Source organism: Pleurodeles waltl, chromosome 8 (assembly GCF_031143425.1).
Source record: "Pleurodeles waltl isolate 20211129_DDA chromosome 8, aPleWal1.hap1.20221129, whole genome shotgun sequence".
NCBI classification, from domain to species: domain Eukaryota; kingdom Metazoa; phylum Chordata; class Amphibia; order Caudata; family Salamandridae; genus Pleurodeles; species Pleurodeles waltl.
In genome coordinates this window covers 662180050-662204363 of record NC_090447.1, presented here as the reverse complement: position 1 = coordinate 662204363, position 24314 = coordinate 662180050, and the positions used below count along the sequence as shown (strand labels likewise).

At 47.6% G+C, this 24314-nt stretch overlaps 1 protein-coding gene across 4 annotated transcripts in view; it reads left to right on the top strand.

Moving 5' to 3' along the window:
- The window catches only part of DMD (dystrophin), a 6960831-nt gene that overhangs the window by 1296339 nt on the left and 5640178 nt on the right, over nucleotides 1-24314 (top strand). For all 4 annotated transcript variants that reach the window (XM_069204753.1, XM_069204754.1, XM_069204752.1 and 1 more), the window contains exon 8: nucleotides 1858-2039. In XM_069204753.1, coding sequence (XP_069060854.1) covers nucleotides 1858-2039 — 182 coding nt within the window. The remainder of the gene's footprint in view (nucleotides 1-1857; nucleotides 2040-24314) is intronic.

Genomic DNA, 24314 nt, shown 5'->3' with positions numbered 1-24314 from the left:
ATTTTGGTAATCACAAAATGCGATTTCTAGGGGGTAGAAATCTCAATTTGCAATGCCACAGATACATTTTGTACAAAAAAGCTTTTGTACGTATGGACTTAAGTGTATAATGTGCAGAGTGTACTCTGCATACGATGAACACAAATACAACTAGGACATTAGGCATATGTTACTTTTGAGAATGAATACATGGCGTACATTAAAGTGCATCACATTAAAACATGTACGATACTGTTTCTCACCTTGGTCCTAATTTTTAAAATAACATTTAAGTAAAGTCATAAAACATATGCATTGTTCACAAAATGTTCATTTGCGTGAATATTTAGTTAGAAATCAATATACATTGAAACAGGCCCTTCCCATAAAACAAAATATTAAATTATTAGGCTTGATTATTGGGCCATTGCTATCCAGTTTGGATATATTTTCCACCATACGATTTTTCCTCCATCCAATCGTGAGATGCTCTGAGAGAATACAACAGAAACTGTAGAAACAATGATTTCTCTAATAATGTGTAAATCAGAATGAAATATGCGGTTTCGGGCGCTAGTGTAATTTGCTCACATTGCCACAATAAAAAGAACAATAATGAATGCGACACACAGTATGTCCCCGTATGCGGTGACCTACTTTACATTTATATTGAACGGCAGCCCGAGTATGAACAGTGATACAGATTAATCATGCTAAGCACTGGCATGCTATTGGTCTGTACATTTTCAATGTACATATATTTTGACTTAATAAAGACACGCTGGGTACTAAGGCCCATATTTATACTTTTTGACGCTAAACTGCGCTAACGCAGTTTAGCGTCAAAAAGTTTTGCGCCGTCTAACGCCATTCTGAAGCGCCAAGCGGGCGCCGTATTTATGGAATGGCGTTAGACGGCGCAATCAGACCGGCGCTGCCTGGTTTGCGTGGGAAAAAACCACGTAGACCAGACAGCGCCGGCGTAGGGGGAAAATGGCGCATGGGCGTCTTAAAATGGGGCAAGTCAGGTTACGTCGAAAAAATCGTCTTAACCCGACTTGCGCCATTTTTTAACGACGCCCATCCCCCATCAACATGACTCCTATCATTGTAAAGATAGGAGTCATGCCCCCTTGCCCAATGGCCATGCCCAGGGGACTTCTGTCCCCTGGGCATGGTCATTGGGCATAGTGGCATGTAGGGGGGCACAAATAAGGCCCCCCTATGCCACCAAAAAAAAATATAAAAAATAAAAAATTATACTTACCTGAACTTACCTGAATGTCCCTGGGGTGGGTCCCTCCATCCTTGGGGGTCCTCCTGGGGTGGGCAAGGGTGGCAGGGGGGGTCCCTGGGGGCATGGGAGGGCACCTGTGGGCTCATTTTGAGCCCACAGGCCCCTTAACGCCTGCCCTGAGCAGGCGTTAAAAAGTGGCGCAAATGCGCCGTTTTTAGCCACGCCAACTCCCGGGCATCTCTTTTGCCCGGGAGTATAAATACCACGTAAAGGCCTGGGAGTCATTTTTTAGACGGGAACGCCTCCCTTGCATATCATTAACGCAAGGAAGGGGTTCACGCTAAAAAATGACGCACATTCCGGGAACTTTGGCGCTATTCGCCTCTAACGCCATAGTATAAATATGGCGTTAGTTGGCGTTAGTTTTGCGTCGAAATTGCGTCAAAAAAAACGACGCAATTTCGGCGCAAACGGAGTATAAATATGGCCCTAAGAGGATTGTAAAGCGAGTAAAATGTTTTTATTTCTATCAAGTCGCAACAAGTGTAAAACCAAAAAATACAAGCACGTTTTCTGATTTTTTCACGTTTGCTGGCTGGCTCTTGCATAAAATAAAACAACACATGACATTTTTTTTTTAGACGTTGCTACTTCATACCCAGATAAGAAGTCCATCCTCATGTATGTCACATCCCTCTTCGAAGTCCTTCCGCAGCAAGTCACCATTGAAGCAATTCAGGAAGTAGAAACATTGCCCCTGCAGTCAAAGGGCATGCGAGAAGTACACGGCCAGACACTTCATCAGCATTTGTATTCCCAACAGGTAAGGATGTTTCCATATATTTTATGAGGCAGATGAGGGCCCGGGATGCTCCAGTCGACGTCCTTGTACTGTTGCACTTATTTAACAACATAAATGGAGTTTCCACAGAGTTCAAAATCAGAAAGTGAAAAAGTTCTTGTAAAACGAGCTGCATTTTCAAACACAGTTTAGTTTTTACTATTAATTAGAAGAAGACAGTTAGAAATCAATACATAGTTGAAAACATATTCAAGATAAATATACTTGTTATCTTTGAAATATGGCTTTTTATAACACAAAGGGACATAATGGAAGCAAATAAATGTGCCTCCTCCTCGGTTGGCTCAACCAATGTCTCTGATGCCCTATCTGTGAGATTTTGCTCACAGAATACGTATTGACGCTAAATTAAGATCTTCTCTATATAGGATTTATGACTGCTGTACAATCGTTGAAGATACTGCTGCTGTAGTACAGCCCAGAGAAGCACCACAACAGAGAAATGGCATGTTGCTTTTTGGCACTAGCACTGGGCGAATTTTGGAACTTGTGAGACAGAGATACCTCCGCCAAAACGGCACCAGACAATTACAGAACTGAGTTGTTTAACATGGCTGGGAATTTGCTTAGAAAGTACAGATTGGGAAATTGAAAATTACAGAAAGTCTGCTGTAGGAAATTTGGTTATTAGTTGGGAGGGGTGAATGCTCCACTCAGACAACATCCACGGTCCTCATTAGGATGAGCTACAAAAGGGACTAAATTAACCTGTGTTTAATCCCCCTGGTAGTTTGGCACAAAACAGTCATGCTTGTGTGGCAAAAAGCAGTCAGGCTTGTGTTAAAAATACAACACAAGAAAATTCCCAAATCAGTTTAGAACAATATAGTGAATTTTAATAACTAAAATGATATGAGAATGACATTAATTAAATCAGTAGAAGTGGAGATATAAAATTTTACATTTTTATATTAAAGTTGTAAGTGAAAATTGTGCCTAAAAGCACAAAGAGCCACTCGCAGTCATCTAGTCACGATAGATAGGGGGAAAGACACAAGTTCAGGACAACTGAGATGGAGCACAGGTTGGATACAGGGACCAGATTAATCCCAATAAATAGTTAACTTCTCAACGTCAGTGCGAAGGGTTCCGTTCATGTTGGAGGAGTGTGAGAATAGAAGGCTTTTGGCACAAAGATTAGGTCACAGTTGTTGCTGTAGCACGAAGATTAGGTCATTGCTGGAGTTTCTCAATTGGCAGTTGTCTCAGGGTGTCGTTGCTGTAGTGTGAAGTGAAAGTCTTGACTTGTTAGCCATTGCATACGGTCATTGTCGCCATGAAAAGTGGATCTCATTGAAGCTTCATGTGGGCAAAAGTCACGGGTGGCAGTATTTTAGGGTAAACTGTGCCTTTGGTGGTCGTAAGGAGCCCAAATTTCAGCATTTTCACCTTTTTGTCTTGGAAGAGTTTCCACTGATCCCAGCCTAGGGTCCGGGACCTGAGGGATACCAACTGGGGCTCAGGACTCACTCCAGCAGGGCTCAGGCAGGTCCAATTGCAGGTGGCAAGCTGGGCCGTTGCAGGGAGGCCTCTGAAGCTTGTTGTGTTCCTGTAGCTCACAATTGAGGAGTCACTTGGAGTCACTTCGGGTAGCTTGGGATCAAGACAAGTAGGCCCAATCTTCCATCTTCGCACAGCAGCAAGGCAGTCCTTCTTTTGAAACATCCATAGGTCCGGAAGTGCTAAGATGAGAGACTTTGGAGGGCCGAAGTTTACACCTGGTGCTAGCCTTTGTATTGGGGATTCTCAAGTCTACTCCCAAATGTTCTTCCTCTTTCCTTGGTCAAGTTTTCAAACTGTCTGGGGTGGCAAAAAGCAATAAAAAAACAAAAAGTGATGGGATGAATGCTTGCACTTTGTCTAAACACTGGCAATACCTTGGGATAGTATCACAACCATTGTTCTTCTGTTCACCATGCTACCTCTGTTTCGACCCATCCATATGCAAAAACTTGACCCTGCTCGTCATGGGAGCAGTCCAGCCCACAGTGCTGCAACGGGTCCTTACTGAGCCAGAACACAAGCAACCTAGGAGTGGTTTCAACCTGATAAAAGCTCATCAGCAAGCTACAGCTTGGTTGCAGTGGCAAAGTGAGAACAAGATCTATGTCTGGGCATACCCTTGCCACTTAAGACAGTACATAAAACAAATAAAAGCTGATAGGGGAAATGCTTGTAATTTGTCTAACCACTGACAAGCACTTTGAGTAGCATCCCAGCCAATTGACCTTTGGTATACTCTCTCACCTCAAAAAAAGCAGAGCAGACTTGGTGTCAGGTTTATTTGTGAGTGCTGTAGGCAAAATCCTTTGAAGTGTAAGCTAGACTGAGTACAGCCCCCAGCACCCTTCCAGGCTGGCTCAACCTGCTCATGCCGAAGTCCCCTTCGTGTCACTGTCAAAGTAATACGCAAACTCCTAAAGCAGAACCATTCACAGTGATGTGACCCAGGACACTGGCATACAGGCAGAGTTGGTTGGGACAAAAGAGTGCCAACTTGCTTAAAGTACTATTTCAAAATTGTAACTCAAAATCTGTCTTTACCATTAAAGAGGAATTTAAAGTACAATTCATTTGAGTGTAAACAGCTTATCTCTCTTTGCTCCCTATTTGAAGTTGTCACTTATTAAATGTAATAAGGTAACCCAGTGTTAGTCAAAGAGAGAGATACCAATTAGGTGTAGTCCACCTCCTGGTTGCTGAATTCATTTTCTTTGGCTTTAGAACTTTGTGTACTTTACCAGTGATAACGAGTGGTATAATGCTTGTGCTCTCTTCTTCAAATATGTTAACATTGGACCAAAGCTAATTGGCACATTTCATTTACTTGTAAGCCCCTAGTAATTGATATTACCTTTGTCCAAGTCTGTAAGTCAAATGCTATTAATGGGCAGCAGCACTCATTGTGTCACCCATTAATGAAGCACTGTAAAACATGTCTCAGAGCTGCCACTTCAGCATATAATGAAGTTTTAAACTGCCATTTTGACCTGCAAAAATAAACCTTTTGCTAGGCTTAAACCTTCCAGTTTATTGTTTTTAAGTTACTGCAATTATAGGTCCTAAATGCACATACGGCAGGGTGCATTGTATTTCTAAAGTAAGATATGTGTACTTTGGTTTTACATGTCCTAGTAGTGCCACTAGGCAGGTATTGTTAGCATCATGTTTCCAAAGGAAACACAGTTTTTGTGTTGCTAATAATTCTGGCACCATTCAATGAATCTCTATTAAACTTTCAAAACAAGTGCTCTTTTTTGTCACATTTGACCATGAAAAGTTTTGGGGTGATAAGTCAAGCAGGGTCCAAGAAAAAAGGGGGGTCTTCAAAATACAATTTCCCTATTCATTTCCCCATAGGAAATTTAGACACAACTACAGCTTAAACAGCTAAATGGATTAACTGCAAATTTGGCAAAAACTTAGATCTAGGTCCAGAAGGAGAGCTTTTTGTGTTTTGGTGTAAATTAATTCAGTAATTTTTGAGCAACTAATGAAAAAAATATTTGCATAGCTAGGGATAAGGAGGCTCTGCGGATCCCAACAGGTGTCAAAGTGAGATCTGATTGGCTGCTATTACCTCAACCAGGAAGTAATGGAAGCCATCTGAGGACACTGGACTCGGTCACAAGTGAGTTCAGTTCAGTCCAGTTCATCTTTATTTGGTTTTAAACAAACCATAAAAGCACATATATAAAATACATCTCATATACATCACAAGTCAAAATAAGTGGGGCCTGTTACCTTGTCACTGTCCTGGGGCCCTCCTACCTGTATTTCTCCCAGGGTGAAACCTTCTTTTTACTTTAATGTTCTTTTTAATTATTGGTCTATAGACAAAAAATGTTGCATTATGTCTCTTAAATTATGCAAGAATGGAATAAAAAACCTGAAGGCCCATATTGATCAATGTTTTGCTACATTCAACACTGACGTAGAGTCACACAAAGTAGTGCGAAGCAACACATTGGTATTTATGTTTTTTCATCTCAAACAACACTTAGGGCCTCATTACGAGTTTGGCGGGCGGCAGAGGCCACTGGCCAAACTCGTTAGGTTCGGTCTTCCTCCCGCTGGCCCTATTACGAGTTTCCTGCTAGGCCAGCAGGTGGAAACAGAGTTTCTGCCAGCTGACCAAGCGAGAAACTACCGACAACATTGACCGGCGGCAATGTTGCGGTGCGTCAGGTGCGACAGCACCAGTCGCGCTTTTCACTGCCTGTAATTCAGGCAATAAAAAGAGCGACAGGGCTGCCCATGGGGGCCCCTGCACTGCCCATGCCAAGAGCACCCCGTCTTCGCCAGCCTTTGCATGGCGATGGAACCGCCACGCAAAAGCTGTCAGACACAGGAGTCATAATGCCCTGCTGGATTAAGACTGTCGGCACTGCCAGGCTGTCGGCCATCGAAAAAGTGGCAGTGCTGGTGGTCAGACTGTGGTGCTTTCGACACGGTCATAATGTGGCTGTTGGACTGCCGCATTGGTGGCGGTCCGACTGCCACCACAAGTCTGGCGGTCCTAAGACTGCCGGACTTGGAACAAGGGCCTTAGTGCTTATTTGCACCATTTATAGTTAACAGTGCCTCACTCAGGTATTACAGTGTTTAAGAATATGACTTTTTTAAAATAATCACCACCATTTTTTTTGGGACTGATGCTGGCGTCTTTTGTTTCTTTTACTCTGTGCACCAGGACTCTAACTAGGCCCCATTGGAAGTGCGTTGACCCCCTTAAACATTTTGAAATTGGATATACTCCTAATTGACATATTTAACCTTAACTATAATTCACTAGTAGCGACGGGAGATGGCTGATATCGAGGGAAGGCTTGCAGAATTGGAGTGGCGATTGGCTACTAGTTGGTCAAGAGAGGTACTTGCCGAGATTAGACGTGAGGTGTCCCTATATGAGGAAGCCTCTATGAGAGAGATCTGCTTTTCCGGGAGGCTTGCCCAGGCTCGTCAGTATGGGGAGGGTGAGAGAGCGGGGCGAACACTCGCAGACATGCTCCGCAGGCCCTGGGCCAATAATTATGTTACAGAGGTTGTTGATGATGGAGGCGGAAGGGTGACTGGATCGAATGGTGTCATGCAGGTGTTTACTGAATATTTCACGCGGCTTTATGCGGCCCCGGGGGGCCTAGGTGAGGAGGCTGCACAGACATATTGTGCGGATATTGCGCTTGTTTGAAGAGGCACACAGGGTGTATTTAGATGAACCGTTCACTGTTGAGGAGGTAGCAGCGGCGATCCGTGGTTTGCCTGGCGATAAGTGTGGACGGCCTGACCCCTGCGTTTTATAAAGAATATGTGGATATTCTCGCCCCATGCCTGTTGGAGGTGTATATGGAGTCCCTGGAGGCTGGGTCACTGCCGGTCTCGCTCCGAGAGGCTTTGTTAGTAACAGTTCTGAAACCTGGGTAAGACCCGACTCGATGTGACTCGTACCGTCCCCTCTCTATGTTAACATTGATAATAAAATCCTGACAAAGATGATAGCGGCGCGCCTGCAGCCCCTTCTTTCTCGGTTGGTGCTACCGGACCAGTCGGGATTTGTTCCTGGAAGGTCTACGAGTCACAACTTGCGCACTTTTTTCGTGTTGGCGGGATCTTTGGGGGCTGGAGATAATGCAGCTGCGGTATTTCTCGATGCCGCCAAGGCTTTTGATTCCTTGTCCTGGGATTATATGTTTGCACTCTTGGGCCGGGTGGGACTCAGCGTGCGTTTCGTGAATTGGATTCGACTGTTGTATACTCTCCCAACTGCCAGGTTGCGTATTAATGGATGTGTGTCGGCTCCATTCCCGGTTGCGCGCGGTACGCGCCAGGGGTGCCCGCTGTCCCCCCTCCTTTTTGCGGCAGCTATGGAGCCTTTGGCGGCGGGGTTGCGACAGAAATATAATGATAGAGGCTTGCAGTTTCGACATCAACCTGTTCTGATATCTTTGTATGCTGATGACATTGCACTATACGTGCGGAACCCTGGTCAGAACCTAGATATTTTATTGGATGAAGTTGTGCGCTTTGGCACCTTTTCTGGTATCACTATTAATTGGTCGAAATCGATGGTGCTGCCTCTGACCCCCAGTGAGATGCGATTTGGCTCTTGATAACCTCTGGTTTGGGCGGAGGGGCCGGTGCGTTATTTGGGTATCCAGCTGAGCCGTGATGTTGACACACTACGACAGGCTAATTACGGTGCTGCACTGTCGTGGTTGGAGGAAAAGGTTGAGATCTGGCGGTCTCTGCCACTCTCGCTAAATGGGCGCATTGCCATTGCAAAGATGGTGGTGCTCCGTAAGTTCTTGTATTTGTTTGTGAATCTTCCACTTCCACTCACAAGGGGCTACCTACGAAGACTGCGCTCCGCGCTAATTCGTTTGGCGTGGGCGGGACGTCAGCAGCGCATTTCCTGGGAGAGACTGACACTGCTGTTTGAACTGGGTGGGCTTGCTGCTCCGGATCTGGAGCTTTATTACTACTGTGCACAGGTGCATTTCGCGTATTATTGGCTGAATCCGATTCGCTACTTGCCGCATTTGGCGCCTGAGAGTGACTCCGTATGGCCGGATGGCTTAGTGCGTGTACTTGGAAGCCGGGTGCAGTCCCGAGTCATGGGAATTGATACAGTGGCATGTACGATGAGAGCGTGGGGGGCATTGATGCAGCGTTCTGGGGTTACTCTTCCATTTGCTCCTTCACTGCCCGTCATGGCGATTGCTGATGCTCGGATGTTCCGTGATGGCGGGGTGCGCGGTTTTCTTCAGGATGCCGGCTTGACTGAATTAGGAGACTGGCTGGTGGACAGTCGTCTGCTTGACGTTGCTGAGGCTCTGGCCGGCTGCGAGGGTACGGTGCTGCATCGCCTGTACACTCTTCGGGTCCGTGCTTTGTTACAAGACCGATTCCTTAGTCCAGTCGGAACCCTCTCGGAGTTTCGAGCTCTGGAGGTGCTTTGCGGTGCGCGGTCCCCGGGCAAGCTGGTTACCAAGCTGTATAATTGTATGCAAAAGCAGAGAGGTAGCTCTGGGGAGTCCTTCAGGATTGCCTGGGAGAAAGATATGGGAGAGCCCATCACTGAGGCAATGTGGCGCGGATGCTGTGCACATATGAGAGCGTTGTCCCCGAATTATAGGTTGCGTCTGCTGCACTTTAAGTTTTTGCACCGACTGTATTATACACCCAAGGGGCTCCACTGTATGGGCTTGAGTTCGGATGCGTGCTGTGCTCGTTGTCGGGCACCGGATGCTGGTTTCTTGCATCTGGCATGGGAGTGTGCGGAAGTCCACGATTTCTGGGTAGAAGTTTGGCAAGTGATTACTGAAATGGTTGATCTGGAGTTGCCTCTTTCCCCCCGGGTTGGGCTGCTTGGATGTGTGGATGAGATCCAGGGGTCTCACAGGCGTCTGATGGGTCTGCTTCTGTTGTTAGCCAAGCGTAGGGTTGCCATGTGCTGGGGTAGGAAGAGGGCGCCTGTGAGGCCCCTGGATCTCATCCACACATCCAAGCAGCCCTTTTCTATATATGCCTGAGAATGCAGCACACATTGAAATAGGAAGGAAGAGGAGAAATAAAGATATTTCTCCTTGTTACGCACCCCCTGAGATGGCATATATTTTTAGAGTATTCCTAGAATTACCATTTCTGGTACATCTGGGAATGCATCAAAAACCCTGGGAGTTGCATGGGAACACCAACACAACACCCATGGAGTGCTTCCCAGGGCAGAGGAAGGCAATGCAGTGATTTGCACATTATTGCTTTACTCCAGATTTATGAAGTCACTCAGGGCCATACAAAGTGACCATGTGTGGCTTCATAAATCTCCATTTCAAGTTGCATTGCATTTGCACCATGTTGCTGGCATGATGCAACAGGGCTCTCCTTAGTTTCATTCAAGATTTGTTGATCAAATTCATACAAAACAAATGTCCTGCCCTTCTTATCAAGTATTTCCATTGTAAAGTTATGCTTGATATTTATAAGTTATGTGGATAACACATATGAGGCTTCCTTAAGAAATGAGTCCTGTGGGACAATTGTTGAACTATAATTTAATAGCCCAATAAGGCTAGATGCATGATATTTATAGATCAAATCTGTTTATTGGTATATAACATATACATTCATGAACAAAGCACAATGCCTGCATCCAAGCCGGCCGGCAAACCAATTATGCAGGAGAATCTCCTATCTATTAATAAAGCAATTAAAGAGAGATCTCACTGACATAATAAGACACAGTTCTATGTTTCAAAGCCCAATTCTTAGTGGACCTCGCCCCGACTCCAACTGAAAAAGTTGCCAATCTGTACAAAGAACGCCAGACTCGGAAAGAAATTGTGATACATTCAACACAAAACAAGAACAAAACTGTGCTTCCCCTCGCTGAACCGAGCAGTGCCTCACATTCTGCCCGCCTCTCTCTGCCGATCCTCTTGAACCATTCGGTGCGCAGTCCCCCCTGCCACACCCGTCCAACCCCACTCATCAGGCATCCTCCAGCATCCTCAACACCCTTAAATAAACAGGGCAAGTCAGCTTATTGAATTCCGCAGAAAGGCTCTGTGTGAACGGCTTCCAGATGTCCCCCATCTCCTCCACCCCCTGTGCTGCCACTAATTACAGTTTCTCCATTGCCAAAATGAACCAGAGCCTATAGAGCCAGGAGGTGTAAGTCGGGACCCTGTTCGTACCCCAAAGAGCCAGTATGACCTGTATTGCAGCATTAAGGGCCAGCGCCATCTGTCATCCCCTCCGAGAGCGAAGAGGGAAAGTGAGGGGGTTGGGTAAGCCCACTATAACATATGACGGAAATCTAGGAATTTCTGTCAGAAACACCCTATCCAAATCGTCTAGAACCCCTTTCCAATACCTGTGTAACTTGGGGCAGTGCCATAAAAGGTGAATAAGTGTGCCCGTGCTGCCACAACCCCTCCAGCAGAGATCAGATTTGGCGGGGTCCTATGCGTGCACCCTAGCCGGGGTGTAATACCAGTACGTAGCCAACTTATAGGCCGCCTCAAACCCCGACACATGGTATGCTGTGTGTTGCAATCTATAGAAAACACTCTCCCACTCCTCCTCTGTTAGCTCCCTCCCCAGCTCTGCCTCCCATCGTCACTGTCCCTTGGTTTTAGTGGGGTGCTTCTCCACCTGGAGGAGTCTGTACAAATCCGAAATTATCCTTTTGTCATCTTTCTTTCCCATAAGCCATTTCTCAAACGGGGTCAATGGCCTGGATACCAATGGCCTAATCTCTGGTCGAAGAGCCCAATGTCGCACCTGATAGTATATCAACCTATCTGCTTCCGCAAGCCCATAGGCCTCCCTGATCTGATCAAAGTCCATCATCCCCTTCTCATCGAATAGACAGCCTACCCTTTTGCAGCCCCCTTCGTGCCAGCGCCTAAAACACTCCGCTTGCAACCCCGGACTGAAGTCAGGATTCCTGCAAATCGGGGACATAGGGGAGGGGAAGGTCGTCAAACCCCTCTTAACCTTCACTGCATCCCAAACCCTGAGCGTCACCCCCGTAACCGGCGAGGAGTAAAGTCCCGGCGCTCTATATATACATCGGAGCCATGGCTCCCTCCAGATATGAGACCCCGCTACCGCCTGATCCATGAAACACCAATGCTTTTCTGTGAGCGTTCGATTCCACTCCAATAAAAAGCAAAGTTGAACCGCCTGGAAATACCTCAGTAAACAGGGGACCGCCAGGCCACCCACATCTTTAGGACGGTACAGCACACCCTGCTGCATCCGGGCCAGCTTTCCCCCCATACGAATTTCAGTATCGCTGACTAAAGTGTTGCAATGGTACGCGTTGGGGGGTTAAGGGAAGTGTCTGAAAAACATAAAGTATGCACGGTAAAACTGTCATCTTGATCGCGGAAACCCTCCTGAACCAAGAGAGGCCATGCTTCCCCCACTTCTGCAGATCATTCAATATCTTTCTAGACAGGGAAGCATAGTTCATGCTACAGGTTCTAGCCACTGATGCGGCCAGGGCAATCCCCAAATAAGGCACATGGGATGATGACCATATAAAGGGGTATCGAGCCCGCAGGGCTTGTTCATGCTCGGGTGTAATTGACAAGCTTAAGACTTGGGATTTCTGCCTGTTAACTTTGAACCCCGATACCCGACCAAACTTGTTAATGGCCTGCATAAGTGCCGGCAAGGATACCATAGGGTCTGCCAATGTGAGGATCACGTCATCGGCATAAAGACTAATGAGATGATGGTCTCCCCCGAAACGAACGCCAAATATCTGGACATCAGCCCGGAAATGCTGAGCGAAGGGCTCCATATAAAGTGCAAACAGTAGTGGGGAGAGCGGATACCCCTGCCTTGTCCTCCTCCCTATCAGAAAAAGAAGGGACGATGCCCCGTTTACAAGGACTGCCACCCTTGGAGCACTACAGATACACTGAATCCAGGTCCAGAACGCCGGGCCAAAACCAAAGCGCTCCAGCACCCGTAAAAGGTAGGGCCAGTGCACCCGGTCGAATGCTTTCTCCACGTCTATGGAAAGGAGGAGTGTCTCCCTACGGGATCTATTAGTTTTGTTTACCAGATGTAGGAGCCGCTTCGTGTTGTCCCCACACTGTCTATGGGGAATAAAGCCCGACTGATCCGGGTCGATAAGCCCCGGCATAAAAGGGTTAAGACGCTGCGCTAGAATACCTGTGAATAGCTTTGCATCAATATTTAAAAGCGAAATGGGCCGATACGAGCCCCAGTCCTCTGGGTTATTCCCAGTCTGATGGATGACTGTGATGGTCGCTTCTAACATGCTAGGTGTGAGGGTCCCTGTTAATAAAAAGGAGTTAAAGAGCCGAACTAAGAGTGGGGCCAACTCAATGCAAAATGTCTTATAGAAGAGCGTCGTAAAACTGTCTGGGCCAGGCGCTATCTGCTGATCCGTACGTGCCTCCCCCCGAGAGGGGGAGCGCACCATCTTCATAGCATTGGCCGATCGCGGGGCCCTCAACTTGTGTGCCAAAAGTTTCCCACATCGATCCCCCCCTGCGTAGTATTTATGTTTAAGCCGAGCCACTGCATACTCCGCCCGATCCCAATCAAGCCTCCGCAGCTGAAGACGTGTCTTTTCCAGTTCCCTCCACAACCTGGGGGCACCCGTATGTTTATGAGCATGCTCTAGGGCCGATACTTTCCGCTCCAAAACCTCTCTAAGCTCTCTCCTAGGTTTATTCTCCTTAGCTGAGAGAGATATCACCTCCCCCGGATAACGGCCTTCAGCGCCTCCCAGAGCACCCTCAAACCAGTCCGCCCGTCCTCATTGTAACTAAGGTAGTCAAGAATTGCTTGCCTCAACGCCGCCTCCACTGACTTAGACTGCAGTATTGTTCCCTGAAACTCCAACTGGGAACCCGCATAGGCCCACCATCCAGACCACCAGTGTAACCGGAGCATGATCTGCCAAGGCCCGAGGTTCTATCGTACATTCCCTAACTCGGGAGCCAAACTCTGAGGAGGCCAAAAAAAAGTCTATCCGCGTATATGTCTTAGAGGACGCCGAATAGAATGAGTAGTCCCGCAGCGTTGGGTGCGCCCTCCTCCAGACATCCTCCAAGTCACAATCTGCCAGCCATTGCCGGCCTGCTGGAGTCAAAGTCCCAGTCTGCCCAAAACGATGTCCAGAGCGGTCCATATCATTGTCTAGGACCAAATTGAAGTCCCCCCCCTACCAAAAGTGCCCTATCTGGAGAAGCAAGCATGGGGGAAATCGCCTGTCTCATAAATGTTTCCTGACGCTCATTAGGGGCATATAAAGTAGCGATTGTGAAGTGAAATGACTACACAGAGTCTAATGGCCAGGAACCTACCCTTAACCTCGTGTACCTTAGCAATCACCTCCCCAGGGAAGGCCCTTGAGATCAAAATCCCAACCCCAGCATGCTTCGTGGGAGCAGAGGACCCGAATTGTTGGGGGAACCACCTGGAGCGCATGCGATGAGTGTCCGAAGGCAGCAGATGCGTTTCTTGCAGCAGACATATATGACTCTCAGAGCGCTCAAGAGCAGAGAGAATTGCCAGCCTTATTAAGCCCTTGAACGTTAAGACTCAAGCACTTAAGCGACATGAGTGGCTAAAGGAGTTAATCTCATGAGCCGGAGGCCGCCCCAGGGGCACCCCGCGCACTACCCAAAAGAGGGCCCACCCATCGAGGAACAACCATCGTTTCGGGGCACCCAAGCAGTCCAGAGGAAGCACCACAATATAAAACCATGAAACACAACAGGTGAACATCCAACTCACACAAGTCCTCAATCAATTGTCCAAGAAAAGGCAAGTTCAAGATAGGGGTCGTCCGCACCTCACAAGGTTGATTCACGGCACCCAATGACCCCACCGCCTGGACCCCACTCCAGCGCCACAACATCATTCTCAAACGACCCCAGACCCCAGCGGCGACCCCCAGCAGATGTCCGCATCTAGGCACTCGGCCCCGCCACCAGGCTGTTCAACACAGACTGTCTCTCCAGCTCCTGCTCAGTCGAAGACAGCCCCGGGCGCCTCCTTTTCTTCTCTCTCCACCGCCATCTCGGGCGACCCGCGGAGGCAGTGCCCCCACGCAGGCCAGGACTCCGCTCTGTCTCCTCCAGGCCTTGGATCCTGCGCGCCTCCTGTAGCGACTTCACCTGGCATAGCTGTTCTCCCCGGCGGAACACAAGGCGGAAAGGATGACCCCACGTGTAAGGCATAGAATGTGCCCGAAGATGCTCCGTGATGGGCTTGAGTTCTCGCCGTCTCTGCAATGTCTGCACCGAGAGATCTTGAAACAGCTGCAGCGTGTGTCCTCTAAACTGAACCTGGGGGAGGTTGCACGTTTTTTGCAGGAAACTTTCTTTTGTCATAAAATTGTGCAGACATACCAAAATATCCGGCGGGCGTGCATTATCTCCTCCCAGCCGACCCACCCTGTGGGCCCGGTCCAGGGTGATCTCCCGGGAGTCATCAGGACCCAGAATGGAGTGGAACAGCGCCAGGACAAACTCTCTGATGTCTCCGCACTCTGCCCCAGATGGAGCTCCCCAGATCTGAATATTATGCCTTCTCGAGCGATTTTCTAAGTCCTCAGTCACCATCTGCAGAAGTTACCTGCTGCTCCAGAAGACGCAAGATTTCCTGTTGCAATTGCTCGATCTCTTCCCCCCGGGAGCTCTCATTGTCCTCCATACTCGACACCCTTTCCCCCAGCGACGAGACATCAGCTTGCAGATCCTTCATCTCCTGGGAAATGTCTCCTGCAGGTGCATCCTGAGGGAGTCAAATAAGGAGGTAAGAAAACCTTTTGTGACCGGCGCTCCCCCATCGTCCTCGCCCTTACTTCGGTCGTCTGAACCTCTCGCCGAGGCCGACCCATCCGCCGCTTTGCTCTGTGGCAGGTGAGACCTAATGAGCATCTCCCTCATCAACTGGTCCCTCTTAGGTTTGGAGGACGCCATCAGGATCTTGCTCCACAGCCGTCTTCAGAAAAACCAGGACCTGCCGCGGCCCTTCACACAGACCCACCCCCGATCGCCGCCTCACCTCTGCTCGAGGCGGCCTCCTCCGGGCCTCCGCTCTCTTATGGGCTAGGCCGCTCCACACGCTGCCATCTCTCTTGCGTGTCCCGGGCCCCCTGGTCCGTCCCTCCATGGCCCGATCACTGCCGCCGACCCCCTCTAAGGACCACGTGCACCCGAGCCCAGAATGGGCCCGCGGGCGCCTTTCTTCTTTCGGGGCGTACATGCGGCCGCAGCGCCAGACGCCACACCCGCAACACTCGCCAGGCCCAAATCGCCTCTCCGGCCAGGTGCTCAGTCGGGCCGTTGGGTATTGGGCCGATCTCCGGACCTCGTCTGCGGGGCCCCTATGCGCCCATAAGGCACTGGGGCAACCCCCCCCCCCCCCCAGGGCGTCCAGGCCCGTCCAACAGCCAGAGAAGGCCCGGGCAGCAGAGCTCGGGACTTCACGTCCGATCACGCCGCCATCTTAGCCAAACCCCCCTAGATGCATGATATTTAAAAGAAGAACACATAAACATTTAATATAAAACATGCTAATACTGTGACAAAGAACCAAAAGCTATCTTTACTGTAGAATGGGTAGTCATTCCATTGGAAAACAGTGGTGAGTTAATATTTCAAATAAATAATGTCATCTCTGCCTAGGAACAAGGTGTAGAGTTCATTATTTGACTTTTTAGGATAGTTATCACAAATCCAGACAATTGGAAAAGTCAGATTTGCACTACATATTTGACAAAAGATGCTTTTAAAAATTTACATTTTGCTGCCTAAAGCATCTAGAATCCCATTTGCATGGGAATCCGACTGCCACCCAGGAACTGAATAGCTCCTTGATGAGGTGTGACCCTGCTCCCAGAGCTGAGACAAAGGCCTTGAGTGTGGGTAGGCGTTCTGTTCCTCTGCCAAAATGATTTTCTGGGCAGTGCCCAGGAACTTAATTATTTTGAATGAGATGTGCCCTGTTGTTAGACCTGTCAGATTTAGGGTGGTCATCCGCCAAACGTTTTGCCTGCACAGCTTCAATTTTGGTGCTGAAATTAGTTTTTGTTGGCCTTCGAACTCGGTGCACTTTACCTCTGCTAACTAATGCTAAAGTACCTGTGCTCACTCCCCTAACCATGGTTTTATTAGCATTCACCAGATCGGAATATTTCAGTTACTTATAAGTCCCTTGTACAATTGAATACCATATACCAAGGACCTGTAAGTTAAATGCTACCAGTGGGCCTGCAGCACTTATTGTGTCACCCACCTAAGTAGCCCCAGGCCTGCCACTGCATCCTGAATGCAGTTTTAAACTGCCATGCCAACTTGGCAATACAAACCCCTTGCCAAGTACCTAAACTCCCCTATTATTACATAAATATCACCCCTAAGGAGGCTCTAGGTAGTCCATAGGCCATGGTTCCCTGTAATTGAAAAGTTAGACATGCACTTTCTAGTTTTTTTTTCCTGGTAGTGAAAAACTCCTACATTTGTTTTTTTACTACTATTCCTTATTCTATTTAATATGCTCTCAATTCCAATTGGGAGCAGATTGTTATTTCATGTTTGATGTCTTTGGAAGTGTAGTGAAAAACCCGTTTTTAATTAGTAAAGGTGAGGTTTTGATTACAATTTTAAAAATGCCACTTTTAGAAAGTTGGAATTTTTCTGCCAATAGTCCTTTTGTGCCTGCGGCCTCCTTGGGTCACATGACTGGATGTAACATGTGGACTTTCTGAATTCCTCCTAGATAGTAACACAGTAGAGGGATTACGATGTGCCTAAATGGACAATCTGTTGACAGGATGGGGGCGGAGCTGAGCACAGCTCCACCTGCTACTGAATGAGATGTGCTCCGTCTTCACTCAAAGAGCCTAACGTCCTTACATTGTCACTGCGGACAGCTCAGAGCCAGGGCAGGGGAGTCAGGAAATTCCATTCACGGCAAAAAAACTTTCTAGAAACTGCTACCACCTTCCACAGGAAGGGCACCTAGGTCTAAAAATAGGACCTTTGGACCTACTCTGCAGTTCACTCCTGGACTGGCAGGAGCATTTTCAGAGGTTTGCTTGTTGCTATGACCTGCTGTGTACTTTGACAGACTGCTACTGTACCTTGAAGGAGTGCCTTGCTGCCTGGAGCATGCCTTGAACCCTTAGCAGCTAGCCATGCTATTCAGCCCCAAATCTTCACTTGAACCCAGGACTACCAGAGTGACTCCAAGGGCTAGTTTGTTGGTCTCCTGTTTAGAACCACAGGGACACAAAGGGCTCCCACTATCTTGAACCCACACCTGGAGCCAGCATGAGTGAGTCCTGATCCCCCAAGAGGTGGCTCACCAGCCCTAGCCCCTTGGTTGTGAGGTAAAGAGCCCAAAATGGATGAATCCCGAACAGAGGACTTTGAAATGTTGGTCAAAAACTGCTCTGAGAACCAGGAGGAGACCTGGACCATCCTGCTTGCCTATTCGCACAATGTGCATCGCCTTTCACATTGGCTTGTGGCTTCTCCTGCTATGTTCTTCTCCACAGCTGCAAATGGTTTTCGGCAAACCTTAGAAAAGGAGTATCCATCCTTGTGCAACTGTCTTCGGCTACAGCCCTCTGCGTCGTCATGCTGGAGAATTTTGATTTATCATTTGGCGACTAAGTTCAAACATAAAAATCTTCACTGTGGCTTTGTGATACTCCTTCATCAGACATCTCCTACAGCTTTGCCCGGCTCTACTTTACCTTTTCAGACACTTTTCACAGAATTTCTTCTAAGTACGAAAGTAAGCGCTGAATAGGCCCAAACCACTTCTTGTATCTGAACCACACTCCAGCGCAGTTGGCCATATTTTTCAACTTTGACCCGGTGTCACATACCTTACTATTTGTCTGCGGTTGGTGCTTTGATCTTTTAGGCACTAGTTTTTACTAAAAACTTTTAAAATGCATAACTTTGGTTCTACTGATTGCATGTTTGTCATTTTGGTGTCAAAGTGTTAATTAAAATTTACTTTATTTTTTAAATTGGTTTTGAATTTTTCTGTTTACCTTCTGTTACTTTATTGCTGTTTGTGTGCTGCATCAACACTTTGGGGGTCATTCTGACCCTGGCGGCCGGTGACCGCCAGGGTCACCGACCACGGGAGCACCGCCAACAGGCTGGCAGTGCTCCCTCGAGCATTCTGACCGCGGCGGTTCAGCCGCGGTCAGAAACGGAAAGTCGGCGGTCTCCCGCCGACTTTCCGCTGCTCGGGTGAATCCTCCATGGCTGCGGAGCGCGCTCCGCAGCCATGGGGATTCTGACACCCCCTACCGCCATCCTGTTCCTGGCGGGTCTCCCGCCCGGAACAGGATGGCGGTAGGGGGTGCCGCGGGGCCCCTGGGGGCCCATGGCATGGGCACTGCAGGGGCCCCCGTAAAAGGGCCCCACTGTGTATTTCAGTGTCTGCAGAGCAGACACTGAAATACGCGACGGGTGCAACTGCACCCGTCGCACCTTCCCACTACGCCGGCTCCATTCGGAGCCGGCGTCCTCGTGGGAAGGTAGATTTGCCCTGGGCTGGCGGGCGGCCTTTTGCGGGCCGCCCGCCAGCCCAGGGCAAATCTCAAAATACCCTCAGCGGTCTTGTGACCGCGGAGCGGTATTTTGACGGGGGAACATTGGCGGGCGGCCTCCGCCGCCCGCCAATGTTAGAATGACCCCCTTTATGTATTGCCTCGAAGTTAAGCCTTACTGCTTTTTGTGCCAAGCTACCCAGGGCTAAGCACAGGTTAATTTGGTGACTTTTTATTAGTGACCCTGCAAGGGAAAATGGATGTTGCTTGACCAGGGCACAGACCCCAGTCAACCAACAACCCATTCTCTCACACCTGTCACAGGCAGATGTAGATAATACCTGGGCCTGCTCTCTCCTTTGTCCTTTTGGCCAGCCAGACACCAGTCCTAGTGTGAGAGGAGCTACCCCAGGACCAGTTTAGAGTGACAACAGAGGACAGATTGCTTATTTTGCGGCCACATCTGTAGAGTGTGGACAAGAGTTCTACACAAGGGAAAAAGGTACTGCTGTCTTGAGTTTAGATAGAGAGGGGCACTGTGGGATTGTTTGCAGCAGTGCATGCAAGAACTGCTGCAAACATGTGAAGGGTTACTCATGGAAACCTTTCTATCAGTTAAGGAAAATCAGGAGTGACCCCCTCCAACAGGTTAGTGCCAAGTATAAATGTGACACTCTTGGGAATCCTCTTCAGACTACTACTGGACCTTTGGAAGACAGAAAAAGGAGTGCACCTACCGATGACGTAATTTAGGAAACCCCTAGGGGCTGGGCCTTTTCCCACTTCTCCCAAGAGAAAGAAGGGGACTCTATTTGTCAACTAGCTGCCCACCTGTTAAACAACAGTGACACAAGAGCAGAGAGAAGCCTGTTTTCATGGAAGAGTCCAGCTATCAAATTTCAGCTGGACCTATCCTGGACAAGGCTGGTGGCTTATGTTGATGTGAACCCTGACTTCGAAGACCTGTTCCGATGGTCTTGGAACCCTTGGCTGGTGTCTGAGTATATTCCTCCTGCCTAATCTTAAAACCTGGGACTTAGAGGTTTTCTTAAGACTTTTAACCTGGAGAACTGACAGAAGACCAACCTGCCAAGCTGATAATGTATTTGCCATAGCTACCAGAGGTTGAGCTCAGGTTTAAACTACTAAGCCTTTGCTTTTTCAACCAGGATAGTACCATTATTACTTGTGTTAGACTAAAATCCACCCCAAGTGATAATCCAAATACTAACTTACACAAAAAGTTCTGCAGTGAATTCACGGAAGTAAATAGAAGTTATTATCAGAAGAATATGGTGGTGAATCGCGCTCATATTAAAAGCTGAATATGAGAGTTCCTCATCGTAATAAATATGGGGAGACTATCACCGTAGTTTTTTTCCCTATGATTTGACCCAATTAGTTTCTAGTGTTATTTAATAATTAAACTTGTTCATTAAATGTATCAATTCAAAGCTGATTTTACACACGTTAATTCACAAATCTAAAGCACAGTTACAACATCGCAGCAACATTTTAGGGCCGGGTCTGAACATAATAGTTAATTGCGCGGTATCAAAAAAATTAATAAATAAATGCTCAACGTTCTGTATCACTCAACAAGTCACTTAACGCTTGAGTAACTCAAATCCAGCAGGTCTTGAAAGAGAAAGTAAAATATTCATTGGCTGAGCCCAAGCCATACGGAAATCAATGTTATGCGCTGTTGAGTGTTGACTACTTCTCGGCCATAACTCACTAACTAAAGATGGGCGAATGTCCTGGTTTCACATAAATGCGTTACTAAACCATACTTAAAACGGTGATAAAGATTAACTGGATATCTGCTGGAGAATCCATTGCACCGCTTTGCAAATGACTCACTTTATTCACTCACAGCTTGTAGGTTTTTGGGCACTGTTCTTCATATGTCCAGCATACAAGTAAAAAAAGTTTTAAAATGTAAACTAAAATCAATAAACATATTTAGACATCACGAAGCACTGAAATAAAGTCTAATTTGTTGCATACCACATTGTCTTTGAATCCATATCTAGAGGCTAGGTTTCCTCCAGTCAGTGCACTAATTGTTTCTCGCTGCAGTCTGCACTGTATCCACAGATGTGATTCCTTTATGTTAAATTCATGAGAAATTAAGATTTCACTTTATTATTACATATGTCTCCTGGAATATGGGCGGCAGCTCGTAGGGAGATGACTAGGTGTGGTGCACGACAAAGAGGTCATAGTCTGTATGTGAGCTTTGGCCGAACAGAAGGACCCGCAATCATGTGCTAGATTTCCTTCAGAGTATTCTTGGCTCACCTATACTATTTTGACCTGACCAGCAAGACGTGCATTTGTGGATATGTGTGTGTGGGTAAATGGCTCAGAATGGCCACACATAAGATATATATAAGATACAGAATTCAGATGTAATTGAAGAATACCTACTCAAAAGGAAAACACTGAAAATGCTGGTGTAATTAAAGTCAGTCGTGAAGGTCAACGGGTAAACATCCAAGTCCCTTGACAGAATGTCAGTGGGATGCTGACCAAGCATTTGTTAGTGTCTCAGGAAATCGGCTCAGAAGGCTGTCTGTAACAGTCCTTCAACACGTCCTTCTACACCAACAGTAAAGTTGGGTGCTAATAAGATCTATTTCTCCAGCTGGTAAATAAACTATTCAATTAACTCCTCTTCTTCAGGTTTGAATTGAGGCCCAGTAAATTTACTATTGGTTTAAGGAGGCCAGCAGCGGCAGCAGGCGAACCTTGAAACCCATATGATGTGAATCCGTACACTGAATTAAACCACGCAAGCAGGAAACTAACATCTATCCACGAAAAAGGCAATTATAACGAGTTCTGCTTGAAAAAATCCTTTAATTACGGGCAACTAATTGTGTAATTTTCTAGCACTATTTCTTTAAGAAATTGACCTAAAAGGGACAGTTATGGGGCATTTCAGATAATTCCTAGACTGTCAACCAAGGCGAAAAATGTAATCACTGTTGGCCTTGGCCTTTTCTACATGGTTATCCCTGGAGTTTTTGTCTTCACTCTTGCATTTTTGCTGAATTCGATTTTGTTGGCCTGTGCACTTTACAACTGATAACCATTGCTAAAGTGTGTGTGCTCTCCCACTGAAACATGGTAGAATTGGCTTATACCCAGAGGTGACCCTAGTTTCCCTGGGGGATAGAGAAATGGTGCCAAAAGCCTACATGCCTGAAAGTACTTAAAAGTAAACAGTGGATCACCGTTAATGGGCAACAGGTGACGGCTCTGCGGGTCACAGGAGCCAGCATGACAACTGTCAAGTGCCAGCTAGTGTCTGCAGAGAAGGTCCTATCAAACACATTCCACCATGTCATAGTTGCCGACAATTGGAAGGCAGTGGCTCTGGTTCACTTTAAGTGGGGAGGGGACTTTTAGGTTCTCTGAAAGCTGCTGTGAGCTCTGCCATGCCTGTTGATTGTCTGTTAGGCAACGACCTTGAGCACACTGCCTGGAAGGAGGTAGAGCTCAGGTCTCACTTGGAGATGATGGAATTGCCTAAGTGGCTCTGTGTGACCACACAGTCCATGCCTGCCTAGGACGGGAGTCAAGGGCATCTGGAGCTTGAAACAATGGCCCATACAGCTGCCTGGAAGAGGGGCAAGGAGTGAGGAAAACTGGTCCCTCAAATTCCTGCGGTGGAGGTTGATGGGGACCCTGAGGAGGAGGCCCTTGAGCCAGCTGGCAGGTTGAGGGTGGGCCCACCAGGGAGGAATTCTGCCAAGCGCAGGGATCGTGTCTCACTCTTGAGGGCTTGAGGCCTCAGCCCAGGCAGCAGGTGAAGCCTCTATGGATCACCTAATATACCGGGGGAATGATCTCCTTTATAGCGAGCCCAAGGTTCCTGGTACTGGGACAGCCCGTGTGCTGGTTGTCCCCCAGTGTTACAGGGCCGTCCTACTGGGTTTGGCTCATGACATACCCCTGGCAGGGCATTTAAGGCAAAACAAGACCTTCACCAGGCGTGTCTCCCACTTTTATTGGCCCTGATTGAGGACAGCCTCGGATGCATACTGTATGTCCTGTCCTACCTGCCTGGGAAATCAGGGTAAAAGCACCAAGCTCCCCGGACCCCACTACCAGTCGTTGGCACCCCCTTTGAGTGGGTGGACATCAACATCATTGGGTCCTTGGCCCCAAGACAACCCTAGCAACAGGTATGTTCTAATCTTGGTGGACCATGCCACTTGCTACCCACATTCAATCCCTCTGAGATCAGTGACTGCAGCCATGAGGTCTAGAGCACTGATGGGGATCTTTACCCTTGTGGGGTTCCTAAAGGAGGTAGTGTCTGAAAGAGGCATAAACTTCATGTCTGCACACATAAAGTACATGTAGGATGAGTGTGGTGTGACCTATACGTTCATCACACCCCATCACATGCAAACCAGTAGTCTTTTGGAAAGGTTGAACAAGATTTTGAAAGGCATGATTATGGGTCTACCTGAAACCATGAGGCATAAGTGGGATGTCCTCTTGCCATGGCTTCTCTTTGCCTACAGGGTGGTACCACAGAAGGGAGTCGAGGTCAGTCCTTACAAACTTCTCTATGGCCATCCTTTTAGGGGACCTCTGAGCCTTGTTGAAGAGGGATGGGAGAAAGTTAAATAAGCCCCTCCAAGGATGTGGTCAGCTACATGCTGGCCCTCTGCAACCAGATGCATTGCTTCTGGAAAAAAGCATAAAGCAATCTTGATGCCAACCAAGAATTGATGAAGCTCTGGGTACGACCAGCAGGCCACTTTGGTGCAGTTTCAACCTCTCCAGAAAGAATGGGTCATGGAACCAGTAGAGCCAAGGGCTCTCCAGGACTGCTGGAATGGTGTATACAAGCCTCAAAAAATTATAAAAATGTTACTATACGTGCAGGTTGAGTAACCTGAATTATATACTCGACCTAACTCTAATGCAGTGGGACTGATGCACACCCCATCCCTCAAGGTGGGGAGCTCATTGACAAGGTACCTGCTGCCGAATTCCTCAGTACCTTTGATTTGACATTAGGGTACTGGAAGAATATCTTGACTGAGGGACCTAAAGAGAGGTCGGCATGTTCAACCTCAGTTTGCAGTTTCAGGCCATTCCTTTTTGATTGAAAAATGCCCCTGCTACCTTCCAAAGGG